At 36.9% G+C, this 21,735-nt stretch overlaps 1 protein-coding gene and 1 non-coding gene across 2 annotated transcripts in view; both read left to right on the forward strand.

The window, feature by feature from the left end:
• The window catches only part of LOC112047735 (fatty acyl-CoA reductase wat), a 50,398-nt gene that overhangs the window by 23,082 nt on the left and 5,581 nt on the right, over positions 1-21,735 (forward strand). Inside the window, exons 2-12 of the mRNA XM_024084950.2 lie at positions 1,409-1,606; positions 9,245-9,503; positions 15,478-15,593; positions 16,262-16,384; positions 16,921-17,105; positions 18,048-18,131; positions 18,542-18,651; positions 19,103-19,188; positions 20,003-20,118; positions 20,846-20,968; positions 21,378-21,497. Coding sequence (XP_023940718.1) covers positions 1,412-1,606; positions 9,245-9,503; positions 15,478-15,593; positions 16,262-16,384; positions 16,921-17,105; positions 18,048-18,131; positions 18,542-18,651; positions 19,103-19,188; positions 20,003-20,118; positions 20,846-20,968; positions 21,378-21,497 — 1,517 coding nt within the window. The 5' untranslated portion in view covers positions 1,409-1,411. The remainder of the gene's footprint in view (positions 1-1,408; positions 1,607-9,244; positions 9,504-15,477; positions 15,594-16,261; positions 16,385-16,920; positions 17,106-18,047; positions 18,132-18,541; positions 18,652-19,102; positions 19,189-20,002; positions 20,119-20,845; positions 20,969-21,377; positions 21,498-21,735) is intronic.
• Positions 14,702-14,774, forward strand: Trnav-uac (transfer RNA valine (anticodon UAC)). The gene has a single exon. It is a non-coding gene; the product is annotated as a tRNA-Val (tRNA).

Genomic DNA, 21,735 nt, shown 5'->3' on the forward strand with positions numbered 1-21,735 from the left:
CTGGTTACAGGTGCTTTAATAAAATTAAACAGAACAAAAATAACATATACTTATTAAGTTGCTTTTATTTTATTTATTTATACTTTGTTGCACAAAACAAAAACAATAACAAAGAAAACAAAAGAAAACATAGAAAACAAGTATGTGTAAAGGCGGTCTTATTGCTTATATGTTACTGGCGTCGATTTAATAATAAAATAAATTTAATAGACTCGCAAGTTTATGGCGATTATAGTCTTAACAGTGTCTACTACAAGTATGCCCCGCGGTTTCACTCGCGTAGTTTCCGTTCCCGTTGGAATTGGAATGTCATATGCTAATGTCATATGCTTGGTGACCTCTCCCCAGACAACATGGTCCAACTGAGGGACTTACAGCAGCGCATCATGATGAACAAAAATAACAAGGGCGCTAAAAGATTATTTTTGTTATTTATTAAAATTTCAATTCATTTATATGTCACTCACTGCTAATGTAACTTTCCACTGATACAAATATTTCAATTGGTTTATTAGTTTAGGAGTGAAAGCGTAACAAACACAGAACCTCACTTTCGGTCCCGTAGAAATACGGAACGATACGATACGGAAAATAGTGAGTAATATGAGACATGAAAAATATATCGTATATTACTCACTAATAATTTGCTACAACAAAGCCAGGTACAAATAATCCTACTGATAATTATTATTATTATTAATAATAATTTCTATATCTAAATATAAGTAGGCAATAAGAAGGTATAAAATATAATTCTCGTGGTTTAATTTCTGAGGAAAATTAATTTTAAGGTGTAACCAGAATATCTTCAAAATAAAAATAACTTGTTTTAATCAAGCATCTACATATGTAGCGAATGCTTGGAACTCCGTCAACGTGAAATTCTTTTTTTTTTCACGAATTTCGCGGAATCGCGGGTTTTTAAACCTCTATCAAAATAAGTTAAAGTCAAAATCTCTTGTTGTGTAGCTGTGACTATGAGAGTGAGAGAGTAGAGTCCACCAGTGTCTTACTCTTAGCACATCCTTGCGTACTTAACACGTTTGCTGCGGTACGGGGTTAATTGACCTCGTACACTTAGCGTCTTCAAGAGTTACGAGGTCGATCGATCTCGTACCACATCACATGAAGTTTTAGTAAGAGAGGAAAGTACTGAAATATCAGTGCCGCAGCGAACGTGTTAATACTATTAATACTAACGGGCGCCCACGACTTCGTCCGCCCTTAAACCCCTTTAGTCCGTCCCTGTCGCAAAATCTGTTCTTAGCGAACGTCTACTAACTATAATGATAAATTTCATCTTTGTATGTGACCTTTCGCTTTTATATATTTAATATTTAACTATTTAAGAAGTTGATATTAGTCGCCGTGGCTGAAATTATTTAATGAATATTTTTTTTGTCCACAGAAAATGAATTTCTGCCTAGACGAGTCACCACTAGCTCGCACAGAGCTAACAAAAGACAAGATGACACAATGGATAGAAGGACAGAGGAATATCGGGAAAGTAGACAATATAGAAGTGTTCGGGAAGGCCACAGAGAAACAATTAAAAGAGCTGAATGACGTCAGGCAACTGAGCAAGGAATTGCAGGAGAACTTACAAGTAAGTCACTTTTTACCCGACTGAGTTAGAGAGAAGGGTTATGTTTTTCGCGTCTCCTGTACGTAGATATGTAATATTCTTTATTAGGTACCTTATATCTTCCAAACCGCTGAACGTATTTACATAATTAAAGTCTTAGTAACCTGAGTATATTTAGATAGGTGAAGTTACAAAAAACCAAAACGAATGTGAGACGCTCGAGATGGATTTTTTTTTTTGAACACTACAATATGGGTATCAAATTGAAGGGCTCATCATGAGGAGTTTAAAATAGTATATCATGACCATATACAATTATTACAATTAGCAAAACGTTATTAAAGTTAAACTCCTTTACGCACGCTTGATTTAGAGAGTGCTGGTGAATGGGTGACGCGAGCGTTACGAAAATGACAGATCTCAATCACGTGACCTGTCGATAGCAAATGTCATTCGCATACATCTTTCTAGTTTTCGAAGCGTTAGCGATCGTAGAAAGAGAATCGACGTGCTATTTGGCTAGGGGGGCTGGATCTCAAACTAGGAAACCCGTGACTTCAAAATCATTATTAATTCTTTTAAAAATGCGATAGTTAATAATGTAATATAGACGTTTATGTGAATATGGATTTAATTTTTTTTATGCGGAAGAAAATTCATATAAAATAAAATTATTAAAACTCCAGTGAGTTAATTTACCCATTTCGACTTTTAATATTTTATTACGTAATAAAGTAACACACGCAGGTAATATTTCTTGTTTTATTAATTACTTAAAGAAGAAATCTTGTAATATATTTTAACGAAATATAACCATTAACCATATTCTTCCTGGTTCCTCTATCTGCAGAGGTCATCAAGTAGATGAAAATAAATAAAAGTCCCAACTTGAAATGTCGCTTCTACTGCGATGAACTGACGATATCTCTATATTTGTATCGTGCGAAACACAAAAAGTATTCAATTTATCAACATTTCCTCACTTCAGTTGACGTGATTTATGTCATTCATGTATTTCAAAGTTCTTCTGGTATCTTTAAATTTTTTTTTTTTATATTGAGAAAGAATACAATAAGGAACTTAAGCTAACTTATCCTAATAACTATACAAATCATGCCCACGTGGAATGGTGGCAAGAATACTGGCTGCATTTCCGCGCTGGACAGCCAGGCTGATCCTTTGCGCAAAAAATGAGCCAGCCCTTCTGTCACCAGTCGAGGCAACAAGCCGCGGTGAAATGGTACGGAAAATTTTTTTGGCACTGCGACTCCATGGCCCAAGGGTCTCCACGGCAAAAGGTACAAATATGTAACTCTCTGTCAGAGAGGCATACTTGAGCCACTTACCGGTTTCAGCTTTTTCTGCTGCGGCTCCCGGTCTTGATTCTGTCTCCCTGATATGACAAGGTGCTAATGTGTCGACGCATGTAGCGTCCCACATTAGGGCCCGCCCCATTTCTTAGGGAACCAGCGACAATCCATCAGGTCTCTCTATCATCCCGACTGATTCCTAACGGCTCGAAATAAATAATTAAAAAAAATCATAAAACTTAATTGATCAATTATACAAATAAGTATAAAGATTCTTGAATGACAAGTTTAAGGGCTGATGTTTTGTCGAGTTTATAAGTGAGGTAATAGCACCAGCGTATTGTGCAAAAATAAATATTTTACTTTATAAATTATTTATATTTAAGTACATAAAAAGAATAAAAAGCGCAGTGTTGGTAGACCACCAGGTGGACTGACGACATCAAGCGAGTCGCAGGGATTCGCTGGATGCAGGTGGCTCAGTATCGTGATGTTTGGAAGTCCCTACAAAAGGGCTATGTCCTGCAGTGGACATCCATCGGCTGATATGAAGATGATGATGATGATGATGAAAAAGGATAAGCCTTGTCATTCAGAGGAGTAGATAATAGCGTAGTAGTACAATTAAGTGGACCGGAGCCGACGGCTAAACGTTCTCATCAAGGCATGGGGGTATTCCCAACTTCCCAACTTTGAGCTGTAATAAGGGCCTGATCCAGCAATGTCGCCGCTCCGGGCTAAGATAAATTTTGCCTGCATACACCAAAAATACTGTTTTTTTTAACTTCCAAACGTACGTATGAGTATGTACAAAAACGGAACCCTTTTAATATCTCTCGCTCACATCCGAATGTCTGTCTGTCACAGTCAATTTTCTCTGAATGTACCGGACCAATATCTAATCCTGTACTTAAACGCAGAGGTAAAATAATTCTGCTACAGAATAAGTGAATTTTGCCACAATTAATTTAATTAATTTAACAAAAACGGATGGCCTCCGTGGCGCAGTGGTATGCGCAGTGGACTTACAAGACGGAGGTCCTGGGTTCGATCCCCGGCCGGACCGATTGAGGTTTTCTTAATTGGTCCAGGTCTGGCTGGCGGGAGGCTTTGGCCGTGGCTAGTTACCACCCTACCGGCAAAGACGTACCGCCAAGCGATTAGCGTTCCGGTACGATGCCGTGTAGAAACCGAAAGGGGTGTGGATTTTTATCCTCCTCCTAACAAGTTAGCTCGCTTCCATCTTAAACTGCATCATCACTTACCATCAGGTGAGATTGTAGTCAAGGGTAACTTGTAAAGAATAAAAAAAAAAAAACTTTTGCCACAATAAATTTTGACTGACGAGGCAGTTTGTTAAAAAAATAAACTGGTAGGTACCAGGTGTGATCAGGTGAAGTATGTTTAAAATAAACAATCCGTATGCGTTAAAGAGATTTGCAATAAGTAAATATTTGTTCTCTTATGTATCAACTAGCGGACGCCAGCGACTTCGTGTGCGTGGAAATTCATTTTTTCACTCAATAAAAATAAGGAAAAACAGACAGATAGACATACCAAAATTTTATAAAACTTGATTATGATTTGTAGCCGCACTTGAAAAATTACAATTATTTTGAAGTTTAAACACAGACAGACACTGTCATTTTATTTATATATATTGATAACTGTCGTCTGTCCGAGCTAGCCTGTTCACTAATTTGGTCTTAATTACCAATTAAATTAAAAATCAAATCAACTTAGAAATGTCATCTGTATGATACCCACGAAGGGTTGTCAGTAGGAACAGGAGGACATTTGTTACATAGAATAATAATTTCTTATATTATATGTCAACTAACATACGTCAAAGACAGTGAATAGCTTGAAATACTTGAGTAAATAATTCATGAGTAGGTAACCTAAACACATTATGCACGAATGCTAGTATAATTATTGCACCTAAGATATCTTTCTTTCGAGTGCAAATAATGATGTAATCTATACTAATATTATAAAGAGGTAAAGTTTGTAAGTTTGTAAAAATTCTTTGTAAGGGGTTATTTTTGGGACTACTGGACCAATTAAAAAAAATATCGGAGAGTGCTATAGGCTATATTTTATATTTGTATCGTATATAATTACTGAGTTATCACAGTTTTTCTCGAACGCAGTTTTACAGGTCGAACTGAAACTCCTCTTACAGACTTATTTGCTGCCTTAACCATTGCGTATAATTTAAATCAATGTATGGGAGCTTTCTGTATCATTAAAAGTTCTACAAAAAAGTCCGCGACACCATATATCTATATTCTATATATCAGCAGATATAGTACGTTTTGTAATTTAATAAATTATTTAAATCATATACCTACTAACGTTTACGTCATTATTTATACAACTAAACTTAAATCCTTATCAAAGTGAATTACTTGATAATCAATATATGAAATAGGGGTTTAAATTACACCGATTTTCACGCGGACGAAGTCGCGGGCATCCACTAGTGTAATATAAAGTAATAATAATGCAATTTGCAATGCTTCAATACTCAGACCAATTATAGAAGGACCTGTATCGCACTCATAGTCACGAACAAAATTGTCTGTCATTTTCTGAAGAAAACGAGCTTAGATTTGGTATATATTTTATACTAAATTAGAAGTTTTTTCCCGTTTTTTACATAATTCAATTACATAAAAAGGTATTTTTACGGAGCTCTTTAACCGATTAACACGATTAGAACTTTTTTTTTTTTATTTTTTTTTATTCTTTACAAGTTAGCCCTTGACTACAATCTCACCTGATGGTAAGTGATGATGCAGTCTAAGATGGAAGCGGGCTAACTTGTTAGGAGGAGGATGAAAATCCACACCCCTTTCGGTTTCTACACGGCATCGTACCGGAACGCTAAATCGCTTGGCGGTACGTCTTTGCCGGTAGGGTGGTAACTAGCCACGGCCGAAGCCTCCCACCAGCCAGACCTGGACAAATTAAGAAAATCTCAATCTGCCCAGCCGGGGATCGAACCCAGGACCTCCGTTTTGTAAATCCACCGCGCATACCACTGCGCCACGGAGGCCGTCAAACAAACTATTTAACATTGATTCTATAGAGATAGATTTTATAATCGCATTAGATCGTTGATCATATACTTTGACAGAAAAGTAACGTCTTGCGAGGCAGGTCCTATACAATGATTGGTCTGAGCTTCAATAAGATATTCCTAGTAGTACAGAAGCCTGACATACTTACTTTAATTTAAATGAAGGCTGAAAGTTGTTTAGCACATGTTCATAAATGACATGACATGATAGCTTATTAACAATGCTTAAAAAATTCTTAATAAAAAAATATAAAAATACCACTAAAGGCTAAATTAAAAAACATATTCGTATCCTATCGTATATACGAGTACAAGGGAATCCCCGCGACGTTGTCCACCCTTAGACCTTCTTAATTCGGCCCTATCGCAAAATCCGATCCTTCCGGTTACCTACTACTATGCCAAAATTCCTTAATTCGGCCCTATCGCAAAATCCGATCCTACCGGGTACCTACTACTATGCCAAAATTCATCTTCGTACATCTTTGGTTTTCGAGATTTCGTGATGAATGACATTTCGCATTTATAGGTATGTATATACACATATAACTACACTCTCATATAAAAAGATTTTTTTAAGCTGACAGGTTCAAACATTTTCGGAGACTTGCGCATTTAAACAAACAAATAGTATACAAACACGCAAACAGTCCAGGTTAGTATAGATTGTAATGGCGTTGGCAGTTGGTATAATTAATTAAATTTACTATTCTTAAAGGAATCTACCCGGAAACTATACCAACCTACTTGTTCTTTTTTAACGTGGACTAATTTAGTCTTGCCCGATATTACCTATCTTAAAGGTTGTTTGTTTAACTTAAAAATACTCGCGGAAACCTGATACAGGTTTTGATTCACATCTTGATTCCGATTGCGACTGTGAGTGACCATCCGAAGGCCAATTGATCGTAATAAGCATTTTTTAGAGTTCTGTTTCATTTCGTCCGATAATTAAAAATAAAACTGAACATTAATGGGATTGCTTTGTTGCCAGTCAGTCTGTCTGTGTCTACCTGTCAAGATCCTCTTTAGGGTTCCGTACTCATAGAATAAAACAGGACCCTAATGCTTAGACTCCGCTGAGCATCTGTTCGATCACCAGGCATCTGATGAATTGGTTACTGATACATATAGTTGAAATTTTTACAGATAATGTATTTATGTTGCCGCTTTATCAATAAATACTAAATAAAACGCAATAAAATAAATATTTCCTATACAACAAACAGCAGTTTTTTAGAAACTGGTGCGGAAACCTTCATACGTGCGTCCGACTCGCACTTAGCCGATTCTTAGGGTTTCGTAGTCCACATAAAACTTACTTGTATTCGCCTGTCCGTGGCTTAGGTCAAAGGCAATTAATATAGAAATCTGTAATTTGACTTAACTTTTACACTATATATTTTTTTCGTTATTTATCAATTTTTGATGTTTTCATTGATTATGTTGTACTGTACGGAACCGTCGGTGCACAAGTCAAAATCGTACTTGGTCGGGATTGTCTAATAAGTCTCGTGTAGACTTGAAATAATAATATGAATAACTGGAAGGCTCTTGATTATAGCAAGGTATGATGGGGAATCCCGAAATACATGGTGTTTCTTTGTGCTCAGTAATCAATATGTGTGTGAACAGAAAACTCGATTGAATGTGTCAGTAAACACTATAAAGAGTTCTTTTGTTAGAGAGCAGAGCAGCTCTGCATTTTCACCCTTGTAGGAGGTGTTCCTTACATTCTTTGCGTAGTGTTTATAGGCAAAGTTGTACAATGTTTTTTAGATCGGCCATTTTTGCACTTAATTAATTATAATTCTTTATTTGAACTGTGTACAGTTAATTTGATACAGTTGTTCAATGCGAATTGGTGATGAAGCTTGGCTTCATCCGTTACCCCTCATTCGCACGAAAGTTTTTTTAACGGACGTTAAAAAAGCGTTCAAATATAGTATGAAGTTAAATGAAGATCTATATCCAACCCCCAAAATTTAATATGCAACACTGCTCGAAAAAAGGCCTCATGTTTTAAAAAAGCTGTCGTGTGAACTTGGGAATGCATTTGTCCCTCGTGCGAAGAGGGCTTAGTTATTATATCTATTCTAATATTATTTTGAGATTGTTTGTTTGTTTGAATGCGCAAATCTCAGTAACTACTGGTCCGATTTGAAAAATTCTTTCAGTGTTAGATAGCCCATTTATTGAGGAAGGATATAAGCTATTATATATTATCCCCGTATTCCTACGGGAACTGGAACCACGCTAGTGAAACCGCGCGGTGTAAGCTATGTATATGCATTTACGAAAAATGTATCTCAAAAGAAATGGGGTATGCTCTATTACACTCATCACGTTGCTGTCAAGTTTAATTGAGTGATAACGACCGGAACCGAGGCGAGTTATTCTCCAAGGCGTTATATAAACATAAAGGCCAAGGTCGTTATTAAATCTAAATAAACCGCATGGTTTATTTTGCAACTTAACTACGTTACTCCAATGTAATCCATACATATAATAAAATCGTAAACGAACTATGTTAATACATAAAATATTAAAAAAAAAATCAATTTATATTTAGGTTTCCTATTTTAGATTCAATGGTAATACGAGACATGAAATAGTATTAAATCCAAAAAATTAGTTTTTAGAATTTTAATCTCTATATCTGTTTGTTCTCTTATATTTTTGTTTGCATACGCTAAACTCAAAAACGCCTGACCGAAGTTGATTGCAGTTTTTACTATTGTTTTTTTTAAATCGGTTCACGGACAAAAAAGTTGTATTGAAAAAATAAGAGCTTATTAAAAACGGGCTTTGATAAATTGAGCTGAACCTTTAGTCGACTGTAGTAAAGTCATTTGTGAAAATCTATATGAATACGATTAACATAAAGTTAAGGCTCCCACACACGGGGCACCGGCCACAACCACAAAACGCCGCTAAAGGCATATTTCCTGTAGTTTTCATACATTTTATTTGGAAATACCGTGGAAGCCAGATGCCTATGTATAAAATTAGTTTAATCACGATATAAATTGTCAATTGTCTGCCAAATTCATTTAATAGATTTTACGTGAAAGAGTAATAAACATTCGTACAAACTTTCGCCTTCATAATAGAATAGAATGGGGTATAGTCAATCCGAACGTACTCGTAAATAATCAGTTTCTTCCTTTTTATAATGATTCATTTGAACGTCGTCGTCATGCTAACAAAAGGCATGCATGCATTTTGAAGGTTTCAAAACTTAATGTAAATTTTTTTGTACAGGATTTAGAAAACAAGGTCCACTCGTCCGAAGACAACCAAGCCATGAACGCGACGGCGCCAATCCTCGACTACTCCGAAGACCACGAGTTCGTCTCGGCCAACCAGCTGGACGACTACTACGCTCAGGAGGATCTGGTAGATGCGAAGGAGGCAGAGAAACAGAGGCTAACTAAGGGTAAAGCTGCTAGAACCGACATTCAGAGGTTTTACAAGGATCAGTGTGTGTTTTTGACGGGTGGTACCGGGTTTTTGGGTAAAGGTGAGTGTTTTTTCTTGCTGTGAAACTTTCTTGTTATTTTATAATCATCATCATTTCAACCCATATTCGGCTCACTGCTGAGCTCGAGTTTCCTCTCAGAATGAGAGGGGCCAATAGTCCACCACGCTGGCCCAATGTGGATTGGCAGACACATCACACATGCAGAGAATTAAGAAAATTTTCTGGTATGCAGGTTTCCTCACGATGTTTTACTTTGATCGTTTGAGACACGTGATATTTAATTTCTTAAAATGCACTCAACTGAAAAGTTGCATGCTCCGACCTGGATTCGAACCCGGAAGCAGAGGTCATATCCACTGGGCTATCAAGGCTCCACGGCGCCTTGTTATATATTTATAATTAACTCAAGGACCAACGAATGGAGCTTGAAGGTAAGGTTCTATATTAGCTTGAAATATGTGTGTGTTTTTTTGAGTTTTAAAGTGTCTTTGTTGCGAAGTTTTGGGTACGGTGATTGAGATTTTTTTGCAGTGACTTTAAGATTTATTAAGACTTATTGACGCAAAGGTTCAATCAGAGGTGAACTAACGGTAAAGTTTCTAAGCGTTCTGAAGATTAACGTGTTATTTGACTGCTTTGTGTTTTTTTTGTTTAAAGAATTTTAATGATGCGATTCTTACTGTACTACTCCATACATAAATTCGTTCGTTCTATAACCTTGTTAACTTAGTAGTAGGTACTTTTGATTGCTTTGTGGATCGGTTTTATGATTTATATCAACAGAGTTTATCTTGATCCTAATAACATGCTGCGTAGTATTTATTTGCATATAGTCGTTTATTTGGCTAGTATATTATTTGTAATGACCTTCCGATTCAAACTTTACGACAAATTCAATGTCAGATCCAAAATATCTTAGCTCAGCGTAATCTGATCTCATAATCAGTGGTAGGTGTTAGGAAATTAACATAGGCCTAAATAATTCAATGTGTATGTAATTTAATTATTTATATACCTACATAGTTACGTATACCAAATTTTTATTTCTACAATTCATTACAAATAAACGAAAACATTAGTTATTTAAGTATCCTCCTAACAAGTTAGCCCGCTTCCATCTTAGACTACATCATCACTTACCATCAGGTGAGATTGTAGTCAAGGGCTAACTTGTCAAGAATAAAAAAAAAGTATTCATTTTCTTGTCCCACAATCTTGAATGAAGTCTAACAAGTAAATTCTTTGAAAACATAGGTACTTCATTTCTTAGACCAGAAAATCTAGTTATGTGGGAACTTCCACTGAACACATTCCTTCACTTCACTTACGAATAAGGTGCTTTAATTATTATTGGCAATGCCTGTCCACAGCTTCGATAAAACAGCACAATCGCAACCTGCTGCGCAGACGGTTTGTGCAGTTTATCGAACGTCAACAATAGTTGGTCCAAAAACCATTTTTAATACATTTATGGGGCCCAATCTATATCTATTTATCTAGATATAGATATATAGATATAGATATATCGATATATATCGATTTTTTGTCTGTCTGTCCGTGTTTTTTTTGTTATTGGGGCATCACGCTGAAACTACTGAATGAATTCAAACGAAATTTTGCACGGTTTAAAATAAGGAAGGGGTGAAATAGGGGTTGAAAGTTTGTATGGAAAGTCCTTCATTTTTAAAGTTACAGATTTAAAAATTTGTTATGGTGATTCAAAATATAATGTGATTCAAATTTTTTAAAATTCAACCCCCCATATTTTCATAATTTATTTGTTTTCTGCGACATGCTGGGCCAAAAAAAGTCTCCTTTTCGTACACACGTTCGATAACTGCACAAATGGATTGCGGATTTTAACGTTGCCCTTAGTTTTTTTTTATTGAGAAAGAATACAATAAGGAACTGAAGCTAACATATCCTAATAACTATACAAATTATGTCCACGTGGAATGGTGGCAATAATACTGGCTGTATTTCCGCGCTGGACAGAAAAGCTGATCATTTGCGCAAAAAATGAGCCAGCCCTTCTGTCACCAGTGGAGGCAACTAGCCGCGGTGAAATTATTCGGTTAAATTTTTTGGCATTAGTTATATTTGTAGGCTATATGTTAGCGTCAGCAAATATGAAATTGTACAAGGTACATGTAATACCTTGATGCGGGTTATCTACACAAAGTAGAGTTCCGTAGGTATCACAATGAAACCAATATAAAAAAATATAAATTCTATAATTGAATAAGCATCGAATTGAAGACCTCACGGTTGTATAGCAAGTCGTTTGCAACTGCGACACAGAGGTCACGAACGTTTGATAGTACATTGACCTTAATATTTTTTTTTGTGAATTTGATGTGCGTATGTTTGGTTCAAGCTTCGAGTGATTGCATGGTGTGTTTTTTTCGTGTCTGAGTTGTTTTTTTAATCCATTTTTTTTTATATCTGAGGTAAGTGCTTAAGTGTGTGTTATTTTCGTATGTCGCTTTTTTATGCTTGCTGTATTATTAGCTCCTATGCGTCAATTAATATAATAGATGTTTTTTACCGGGGTCATATGGTGTTATTATATATTGGAAGATTATAAACAATGTTAGATTTTCCTTGTAGGTATAAAACCTTATTGTTTTTGGAAAATATCTGTCAATTACTCGTAATTAGCTGTGCTTGAGGTTCACTCGTGTTGATGCCGTTTTCGTAAAAATACCTACCTATTTTACGGAAAATATTCCTTGAAAAAAGTTCACTTGGAGAGGACAGACAGACTGGGATAAAAAGTCGAACGGAGTCGCAGGCTTCTGCTAGTTCTTATATTAGGTATATTAATAGCTATAATAAATCTGTAGAGAGGTCAATTCTGTACAGGAAATATATTTCCAAAATTACTATCAGGGGGTGATTAGTGATCGATACTGGTGCCAAAAATGCAATCAGTAAAATCTTTGTCTGTCTGTCTGTCTGTCTGTCTGTATGTTTGTTATAGAAACAAAAACTAAAACTGAATTTTAACGAAACTTGGTACAATTATTCTTCATACTCCTGGGCAGGTTATAGTATACTTTTCATCCCGCTACGATCAATAGGAGCACAGCAGTGAAGGGAAATGTTGGGAAAACGGGAGAAGTTACTCCATTTTTACAGCGATACTACTGTAAGGGCTGGATTAAAGAGGTCTAAGGGCGGACGAAGTTGCGGGCGTCCGCTAGTATATAATATAAGCTCATGACACGATGTATTTGCTATAATTTTCCGAGGAATTGAGGAGCCCGTTAAATTTAATGCCACAGCATCAGCTCAAGGTAAGCATGGCATGGATAGGTGTGTTTTTGCTTGTTTTTCGGTTTTATAAGCTTTTTGGTTCGGATTGCCAAATATGTCGATCTGTTTTAATTTGTGTTTTCCCCCACAGATGGCAGGATAAGCTTGAAGGCGAGTCGCGTTATAGAGAAGGTGCTGCTCTAATGCCTCTAGTACTCTGTAATAAATGTATTATTTATTCAAGGTGACTGTTTAGTGTAAAAATAAATGACTATATCAATCTAACGTTGTTTCATTTTAGAGCCTGTAATAAACAGAAATACCTCAAAACCTCTGCTACAGTATACCATATAAGCACCACAGTCCAAACTCTATAAATGGCCAACGTATTTCCTATGGTAGGACCATAGGCTGAACTTTTAGCTTTTAGCCACCACACTAATATAGCTTTGACGGCCTCCGTGGCGCAGTGGTATGCTCCGGGTTGAAAACTAGGAATCTATCCTAATATTATAAAGCTGAAGAGTTTGTTTGTTTGTTTGATTGAACGCGCTAATCTCAGGAACTACTGGTCCGATTTGAAAAATTCTTTCAGTTTTATATAGCCCATTTATTGAAGAAGGCTATAGGCTATATATTCTCCCCATATTCCTACGGGAACGGGAACCACGCGGGTGAAATCGCGCGGCGTCAGCTAGTTTCTTATAAGAAGGAAAGGTGAACGGACCCAAAACTCGATCCCAGAACTTCAAAATCCGAAGCCATATACGAGTCTCAGAGGAGGCGTTGTTAAAGAGTCGTTCCTCCCATTACTTCTGCTTCTGCCCTCGGGCGCTATAAGATGACCCCGATAGTAATTACAATCAGAAAAAGAAAAAATTCTAACCAAGAATATCAAACCTGTATTTAAAAAGTTATTTATGTGTTCAAATTGGATCTCAAAGTTGAAAACATGCTTGGAGACAACTACCTTTTATCTTCAAACGGAAAGTAGGATTTTATTCAAGTGCCGTTTTTAATGAAGGTGAACAATTTGGCAACTTGAATTTTAGACATAAAGGTACTGTTACATGTTTGTACATGCTCTAAAATAGCATGCTAAAAACGCTCCATACGAGCATGCTTATCATCAGTTTACATTTGCTAGCAATAAGCATGCTATTTTTAAGTATGCTCCTGAATAAGCATTCTCAAACATTCCAATTACACATGCTAATTTGTATCTATCGCTCTCTGTCTATAGTATCGTGTTAGACAGGGAGAGATGAAGGTGAAGAGAATACAGAATAACAATGCTGATCGACTAGCATACTCAATAAGCAAACCTGTTCAGACGCGCTAAAAGCACGCCCCCTTCCGCCCGCGCAGCAAGTAGCATATCTGAGTAGCAAGACTTGATTCTTGAGTAAGCTCGAAATAAGCAGTAACAGTATCTTATCTCAGCTCTGAACAGTGATCGAGTGCTTTTGTTGATCCGCTGACGATGGCTTTCTCAGTCAGGATGTTTTTCTTCCTATCCACACTCCGTTTTCCCTATATCTTGCCCTGGATGGAATAAGAATATTATGATTTATATTAAGATATTAATATTAAGAACAAATATGTAACTCTCGGACAGAGAGGCATAATTGTGTTGATAGATTTCTGTGTAAACTCGATGAATAGATTATAGATACATATACTTAAAGGCGGAATTATATTTGTCTGACGTGTCGTGTCGTGACCCATCAGAACAGAATCGGTATCATATATTTTGTATGCGACACGACACATCAGAAGCCATCACGATATGTAACTGTAATCTTTGCCATACAAAATTTATGATACCGATTCTGTTTTGATGCGTCACGACACGACACGTTAGACAAATATAAATCCGGCTTCTATCTGGCTTTACCAGTTATAAAAATTAGATCACATAAATAAGGTCAAAATATTTTGTTTTTTCCTTTATCAAATTTTTAACACACACATCAACGGGTTCCGTGGTGTAGTGGTTATCACATCTGCTTTACACGCAGAAGGCCGCCAGTTCGATCCTGGCCGGAATCATATTTTTTAAATTGTGACGTCACACCTAAGAAACAATAAGTAACAATAACACAATTTTTTAAACGATTTTGTTATGAATGAGTGAATTTTTGATAACTTAAATATTAATTGGAGATCATTTCGGTAATAGACTAATAAGTTGCAGATTTGAAACACTTTTTTTTTATATTTTCCATATCATTTTAGTATTAAATACCGTTTGTTGTTCGTGTTTATTTTTTTCATTTTATAAGAAGACTAGCAGAAGCTGCGTGATTTTACCCGCGTGGTTCGCGTTCCCGTAGGAATACGGGCATAAAATATAGCCTATAGCAGGTCGGGGATATTGTAGATTCCAACAGTGAAAGAATTTTTCAAATCGGTTCAGTAGTTTCAGAGCCTATAATGCAAACAAACAACAATCAAATCTTTTCTCTTTATAATATTAGTATAGATGTCTACATTTTTTATATGAACAAAGGCAAAAATCCCAATATAAGAAGTGGAGTATTGAGCGGTTTTAAAGTAATTTCTTAACTCTGCACTACTGCTCGGAGATTTTCTGTCTAGCATAAAGGACCCGACACTCGCACGGTTAATACATGGAATGCTAAGATAATTAACTCTCTCTATACTATCTATCTTTAGCGTTCTATGTTCTGACTTACTATCAGGTGCACCTTCTCGAGGCAAGTTTTCACAATATCTTTCTCACTTGTTTTAGTATTAATTGAAAAGCTGTTGAGGTCATGTGGTGATATTGACACTTTATACGTTCTGGTGAGACCGAAGAGGGGGAAGGATCCCGTACGAAGACTCCATGATATGCTTGATGAATTTGTAAGTATACATTATCAACCCATATTCGGCTCACTGATGAGAACGAGTCTCCTCTCAGAATGAGAGGGGTTAGTCCTCCACGTCCAATGCGGATTGGCAGATTTCACACACGTAGAGAATTGAGAAATTTCTTAGGTATGCAGGTTTCCTCGCGATGTTTTTCCTTCACCGTTTTAGACACATGATATTTAATTTCGTCGTCGTCGTCATCAACCCATATTCGGCTCACTGCTGAGCTCGAGTCTCCTCTCAGAATGAGAGAGAGACTCCTCTCAGATTGGCAGACTTCACACACGCAGAGAATTAAGATAATTCTCTGGTATGCAGGTTTCCTCACGATGTTTTCCTTCACCGATTGAGACACGTGATATTTAATTTCTTAAAATGCACACAACTGGAAAGTTGGAGGTGCATGCCCCGGACCGGATTCGAACCCACACCCTCCGGAATCGGAGGCAGAAGTTATATCCATTGGGCTATCACGGCTCTTAGTATTAAGAGGTAATAACTGCAAATTTTCACTTCGTTCTTAGTTTAATTGTCTACTCAATAGTCAAATTCTTGATGAGATAATTGATAGTGTTACTGCAAATCAGAAGCTTTAATCTAGCCCCTCGGTGGAGGTTATAGACAAAATTGTACTATATCTTGTGTATCTGTTTTTCCAGTTGTTTCACAGAGCTCATGAAGAAAATCCGAAAGGAATACACAAGGTAGTGCCTATTGTGGGAGACATGGAGATGCCTGGAATCGGTCTTAGTGATGAGGACAGAAAAATGCTCACGTCAAAGGTATTTTAGTCCATTTATTTAGTAAGATAGCCAGCTAACCCACATTGTAGTATGGTGGGTCTAAGCTTCATATTCCCTCTCTTAATAAAGGCTCTGTAGGCCGTTAATAATAGGTTGATAATGATGAAAATTATTTAGTAGTAAAAACAACTATGTTCGAAATTACCGACCTTTTAATCTAATACTTCACAGCATAGCCATACAGCAGTAGTTTAATCTAGTACTTCATTCATCTATTGGTGCTAGTGAGGCTCCAAATACTTGTTGACCCAAAGGGCAGGGTATCAAATACGACCTTTGGGTCAAACATGTGCCAGCTCTTGGGTCACCTGACGCACGGATAAATTTGTCAGACGCCTGATAAATGTTTTAGTCATCGATGAATCAAGGGACACCACAGTCTCAAACGCAAATACATAATCATTAGTCGTTTTTCTAATTTATTCATAAAGTAAAATATGTAAATGGGTACATAACACGGGTAGTCATTGATTAGAATAATTATAAGCATATAGCGTTAATCTTTATGGTTTAAGGTGACAATTATAATCAACTCAGCGGCCACGGTGAAGTTCGATGAGAAACTGTCAATAGCAACTGGTATCAACGTCCGAGGTACCAAGGAAGTGCTAAAGCTGGCCAAGGAATGTAGAAATCTGAAGGCTATAACGCACGTATCGACCGCATTCTCGAATACGCATTTGCCATATATTGAAGAGAAGTAAGTATTTTATGATTCAGACTACTTAGTACTTAGATTGTATTTTCAATAGCAGTAAACAAAATTGCCTTATTGGCTAGCCTATGTCGCTTTGGATCACCAGGTCCTGGGTTTTGATTCTACGGCAAACTATGAGATACCTACTGAGCATTTCTTTCTTCTAAGAAATTTTCAGTTATTTCAGTTAGCCTGGGATGCAGAGTTTCTCAGTTAAATTCTCAGCTGGAAGTTGTAGAGTTTCGTAGCAACCCTTCGCTCGAGACCGTTTATCTTAAAAAAGCTTTAACGGTGTTTTGAGAAGAGTTGCCGCGAATATAAACGACTGGCGACTGGGGATGGGGGTATGATTTCTAATATTTTGCCAAATAATAAAAAAAAATATGCATTATATTTGGACGGTAGAGGGTCTGGATCTTTCAAAGCCAAACTCCGTAATTGTTTACCGTACTACCCATATATGACTGTTATGCGGATACGCCGAATGCGCCTTCGTCTTTTTCGCAATCAATTTTCATCACACTATCTCTACATAGAGGTGAAGACGTCAGCTGGGGTAGCATTTTCTACATTCTGTGGTATGAAGGTCTACGAAAGTTCTGCTAAAGGTCTCCTTTATATTCTCTCTCCTTCATAGACCTTCATAAAATCTTCTTCTTCTTTGTCGCTGCGCTCTTGACAGAGCGGTCGTGGTCTTTAGGACGTGTTGGAGGTAGATGTAATACACCTCACGAGCATTCGCCACTTCTCCCTTTGTGTAGTGAGTCGCGTACATTCATGCAAGGGACCGCCTACAGCAGATAAAATGAGGTACCTATTATGTCCGGATATTGCTGGTACTCTGTCCAATAAATATAATATCATATCATGAGATGAGAATTTTCGCAGGCCTGTATAAAAAATGAGTTTCATTTATCATATTAATTTCTTTTTTAACTTTTTTAGGTTTTATGAACCACCGATGTCAGTAGAAGCTTTGGAAGCAGTATCTCAACTTGACGACAACATACTAGAAAATGTTTTACCAACGTAAGTTTGCGACAAAGCACATTTAATTTTACATTTTTTTAAATGTATTCAGAGTAACAAGGAACTTAAAGAAAGAAATTTCTTTAAGCTAATTTATCATACACCACGTGGTGTGGTAGCAAGGATATTGGCTGTATGTGGATGTGTCTTTGCCACGTTGTACAGCCAGACTTATCCGTTGCGCAAAAAATGAGCCAGCTCTTCTGTCACCAGTCGGGGCAACGGAGAAATTTTTGAAACTGCGACTCCATTGCCTTGGGAAGTTGAGGGTGATTACTCCCCGAGATTTCAGAGACCTCGTCAATCTGACGGTTTCGATTGGACGGTCCGGTGGGAATTGAACTGGTGTTCGTTGTGTGTGTTGCGAAGGGAAGCTGAAGTGTTAATTTTAAAATTCTTCGCTTTTCTAGCATCCTGGGTAATAGACCAAACACGTATTGCTTCACGAAAGCGATCGCGGAGGAGGCTGTCAGGATTTATGGAGAAGGATTGCCCATTTCTATCGTTCGACCTTCAATTGGTAAGTATATACGTCTTGCGCTTGACTACAATTAAGCCTGATGGAAGTTGGAGTGGTGCTTACCTAGGAGATGCATATTATTTGCTTTGAAGGTGTCTAAATTATGAGTGTCAGGAAACACAAACGGAATGGCATTCCAAATTTTGAAAATGTGAAATATTACCTATTTGAAAATTTAATATAGTACTTTCTAAAGTTTTCAAATATTTTGAGAATTCAAACTGCTAAGTTACCGTTAAAAATATGCTTATTATTTAGATTTGTATAAAATTGCATACACCAAAGTCGAGAATTTTTACTCGTAGTATCGTAAACTGTGATAATTTAACAATAAAATGCAGAAATTTATAAACTTTTGTACTTGTCTCAAACTAATAGATTAGATGTTTATTGTACCTACTACTACTAGTATCAAACATGACGTCATAAAACATAAATATTTTTTTTACAGTCGTGTCAACGTACGATGAACCTGTGAGAGGCTGGACCGACAGTGTCTACGGGCCCACAGGGTTGGTGGTCGGCATTGGTACCGGGGTAAGTATTGTATACATTTAGTTATCGAACAAAACAATTGACTGCCTCATTGGTCCCACGGTAAGCTGGTTCGACTACGGACAATCCAGGTCCAGGGTTCAATACCCGGGTCAGGCCAACAAAAAATAAGTACCGGCCAAGCAGGGTTCCGTAGATTAAATTAACATTTTATTGCTCCGAGTATACGTTTTTTTAAGTTGGTATACTCTTTAGTCTTTAGTACGTAAACAACTAAGTATCAATTGCTATTTAAAGAGTAATAGTCGACCAACTTAAAAAACGAAATTGGAAATCGAAAATTGCATACTATTCTGTTGTTAATTAAAAACATAAAGTTGTCAGTAAGATAAGTTAAAGTCTGTTAAAACTAGAAAGCAAAATTTGGTATGGGTATGTATATTAACGTCTGTAAAGTGGTAAAACTAATTTGTTTGGGGTTCCGTCCCCACATACAAACTGATGGTGAATTTTTTATCGTCTATCCCATGGTGGGGGTAACATTATCGGTATTTTTGTGCATTACAGAAGCGATTTAACTGCTAACTTAATGTACGGAACTCTACACTGTGCGTGGCCCGATACGCACTTGGACGGTTTTTTCTTTTCAATTACATTTCTCAGCCTGGGGTCCTCGGAGAGCAAGCAAGCCGGTCGCTATCATTATCATTATCATCAGATAATGATTGTTACTCACTGAAATATTACTATCATTCGTCCGCGAATCCATATTGCAACAAAAATGCAGCAACATGGTGCGTCTATGCTCCAAATCTTAATATTCATCTAGTGTCTATAGTTCTCTATACTTTTCCAGGTCCTTCGCACCATGTTCTTGGACGTAAACAAGGTGGCTGACATGGTACCCGTGGACCTCTGCGTGAATGCCATCATAGCTTCCGCATACCATACTGCCATGAAATATAAAGAAAAGTAAGTTTAATCTAACTGAATAGGTATGGCAGAAAGACTGGATGTAAATAGGTACAAAGTTATAATTTAGTCGTGTCGAAATTTTACCTTTCGAACCTGCTACATCCCTAAAGCCATATTTCATATTACATGGGTCATCTATACCTACTAATATTATAAATGGGAAAGTAAGTCTGTCTGTTACCTTTTCACTGCTAAGCCACTGAACCGATTTAGATGAAATTGACTATAGAGATAAATTAGACCTTGGAGCAAAACATTTTAACCTGGAAAAGTCCATGGCTCCCGCGGGTTTTGTGAATGAAGAATTTCATTCACAAAACGCGGACGCGGACGTCATCTAGTATTTCATAATTGTTTACTGTTTTTATTTAGTGACATGATCACATGAACAACTGACAAACTTTAATACTTCTAGTTTCCAAATAAAATAGTTGAAAATAATGCCAGTGAACTTGCGTGATTGCCATTTCAAAAGCTGTATCCATGGAATACGTGATAGGAAATATGTTTTTTTATTATGAAATGCAATACGTACTAACTAACTCGAAAGTTATTTGAAAGTAAGAATAACTTTTTTTATTACAGTTCCGTCTTTCAACTTTTACAAAATAACGAATATCCGGCTATCACTGTCTCTTAGACTATTGCAAACATTACAAAATTGTAACACATTAGCAATTTTTACTGTACTCCTGTTTTAAGTATAAATTGTAATTTTTTTCAGTCAAACGTCGGACATACCGATATACAACTTCGTCTCCGGTGCCCAGACCCCTATCCGTTGGGGAGACTTCATTGAATACAACAGGAGGTTCGGAATACAGACACCAACCATGAAAGCTGTTTGGTAATTTTTTTGATTTGCTCATTTTTAAGAAGGCATAGGTATCATAGAGTTAGCTTAAGCGTTTTTTGTGGGCAAAATATGTCAATCTCTTCCATTCCCTTCTATTATTCACCAAAGTGGAAGCGACGTGTTTACCAAAAGCGTGAACTTTTACAATCGCATATCTAGGGCATGTACTAAGGTACGAGAGATATGATAACTCCTACAGTTCATCATGATGGGAAAAGTTGCAGGTAATATAAAGTGGTGGTCGCCGCAAAAAGTCGTAGCTTCGCCTCGCAAAAGATAAGGTAGTCCAATCGCAGCTAACTGCGCTCGCTAGTCAAGGAGGCACTACAGGAAGAAGAAGACCATTATATACTTAAGTCCCGGACGTAATTTTTTTTTATAATTTTTTCTTTATTCTTAGGTACTACGGCCTAAACCCCACCAATAACTACTATCTGTTCCTGGTGTACAACTTCTTCTTGCACTACTTGCCAGCACTGTTCATCGATACCTTCTGTGCCTTGATGGGAAGAAGACGGGCGTAAGTAATCAAATTACATATGTATCTACCTAATATACTAATATTAGCCGATACCCGCGACCTCATCCACCCTCATACTAGCTAGAGGGGAAGATTAAGAAGGTCTTTAATCTTCCCCTCCTCTCTCCTCAAAATTCTTTCTTTTGGCAGGCTTACACTGCTCCGCATCGTAACGGACGCATCTACAAGTGAAAGTCCCAGTATAATTGGTTCAGCTGTTCCAAAAATTAGTTCAGAC

The sequence above is a fragment of the Bicyclus anynana genome, chromosome 8 (genome assembly GCF_947172395.1).
Source record: "Bicyclus anynana chromosome 8, ilBicAnyn1.1, whole genome shotgun sequence".
Lineage (NCBI taxonomy): Eukaryota > Metazoa > Arthropoda > Insecta > Lepidoptera > Nymphalidae > Bicyclus > Bicyclus anynana.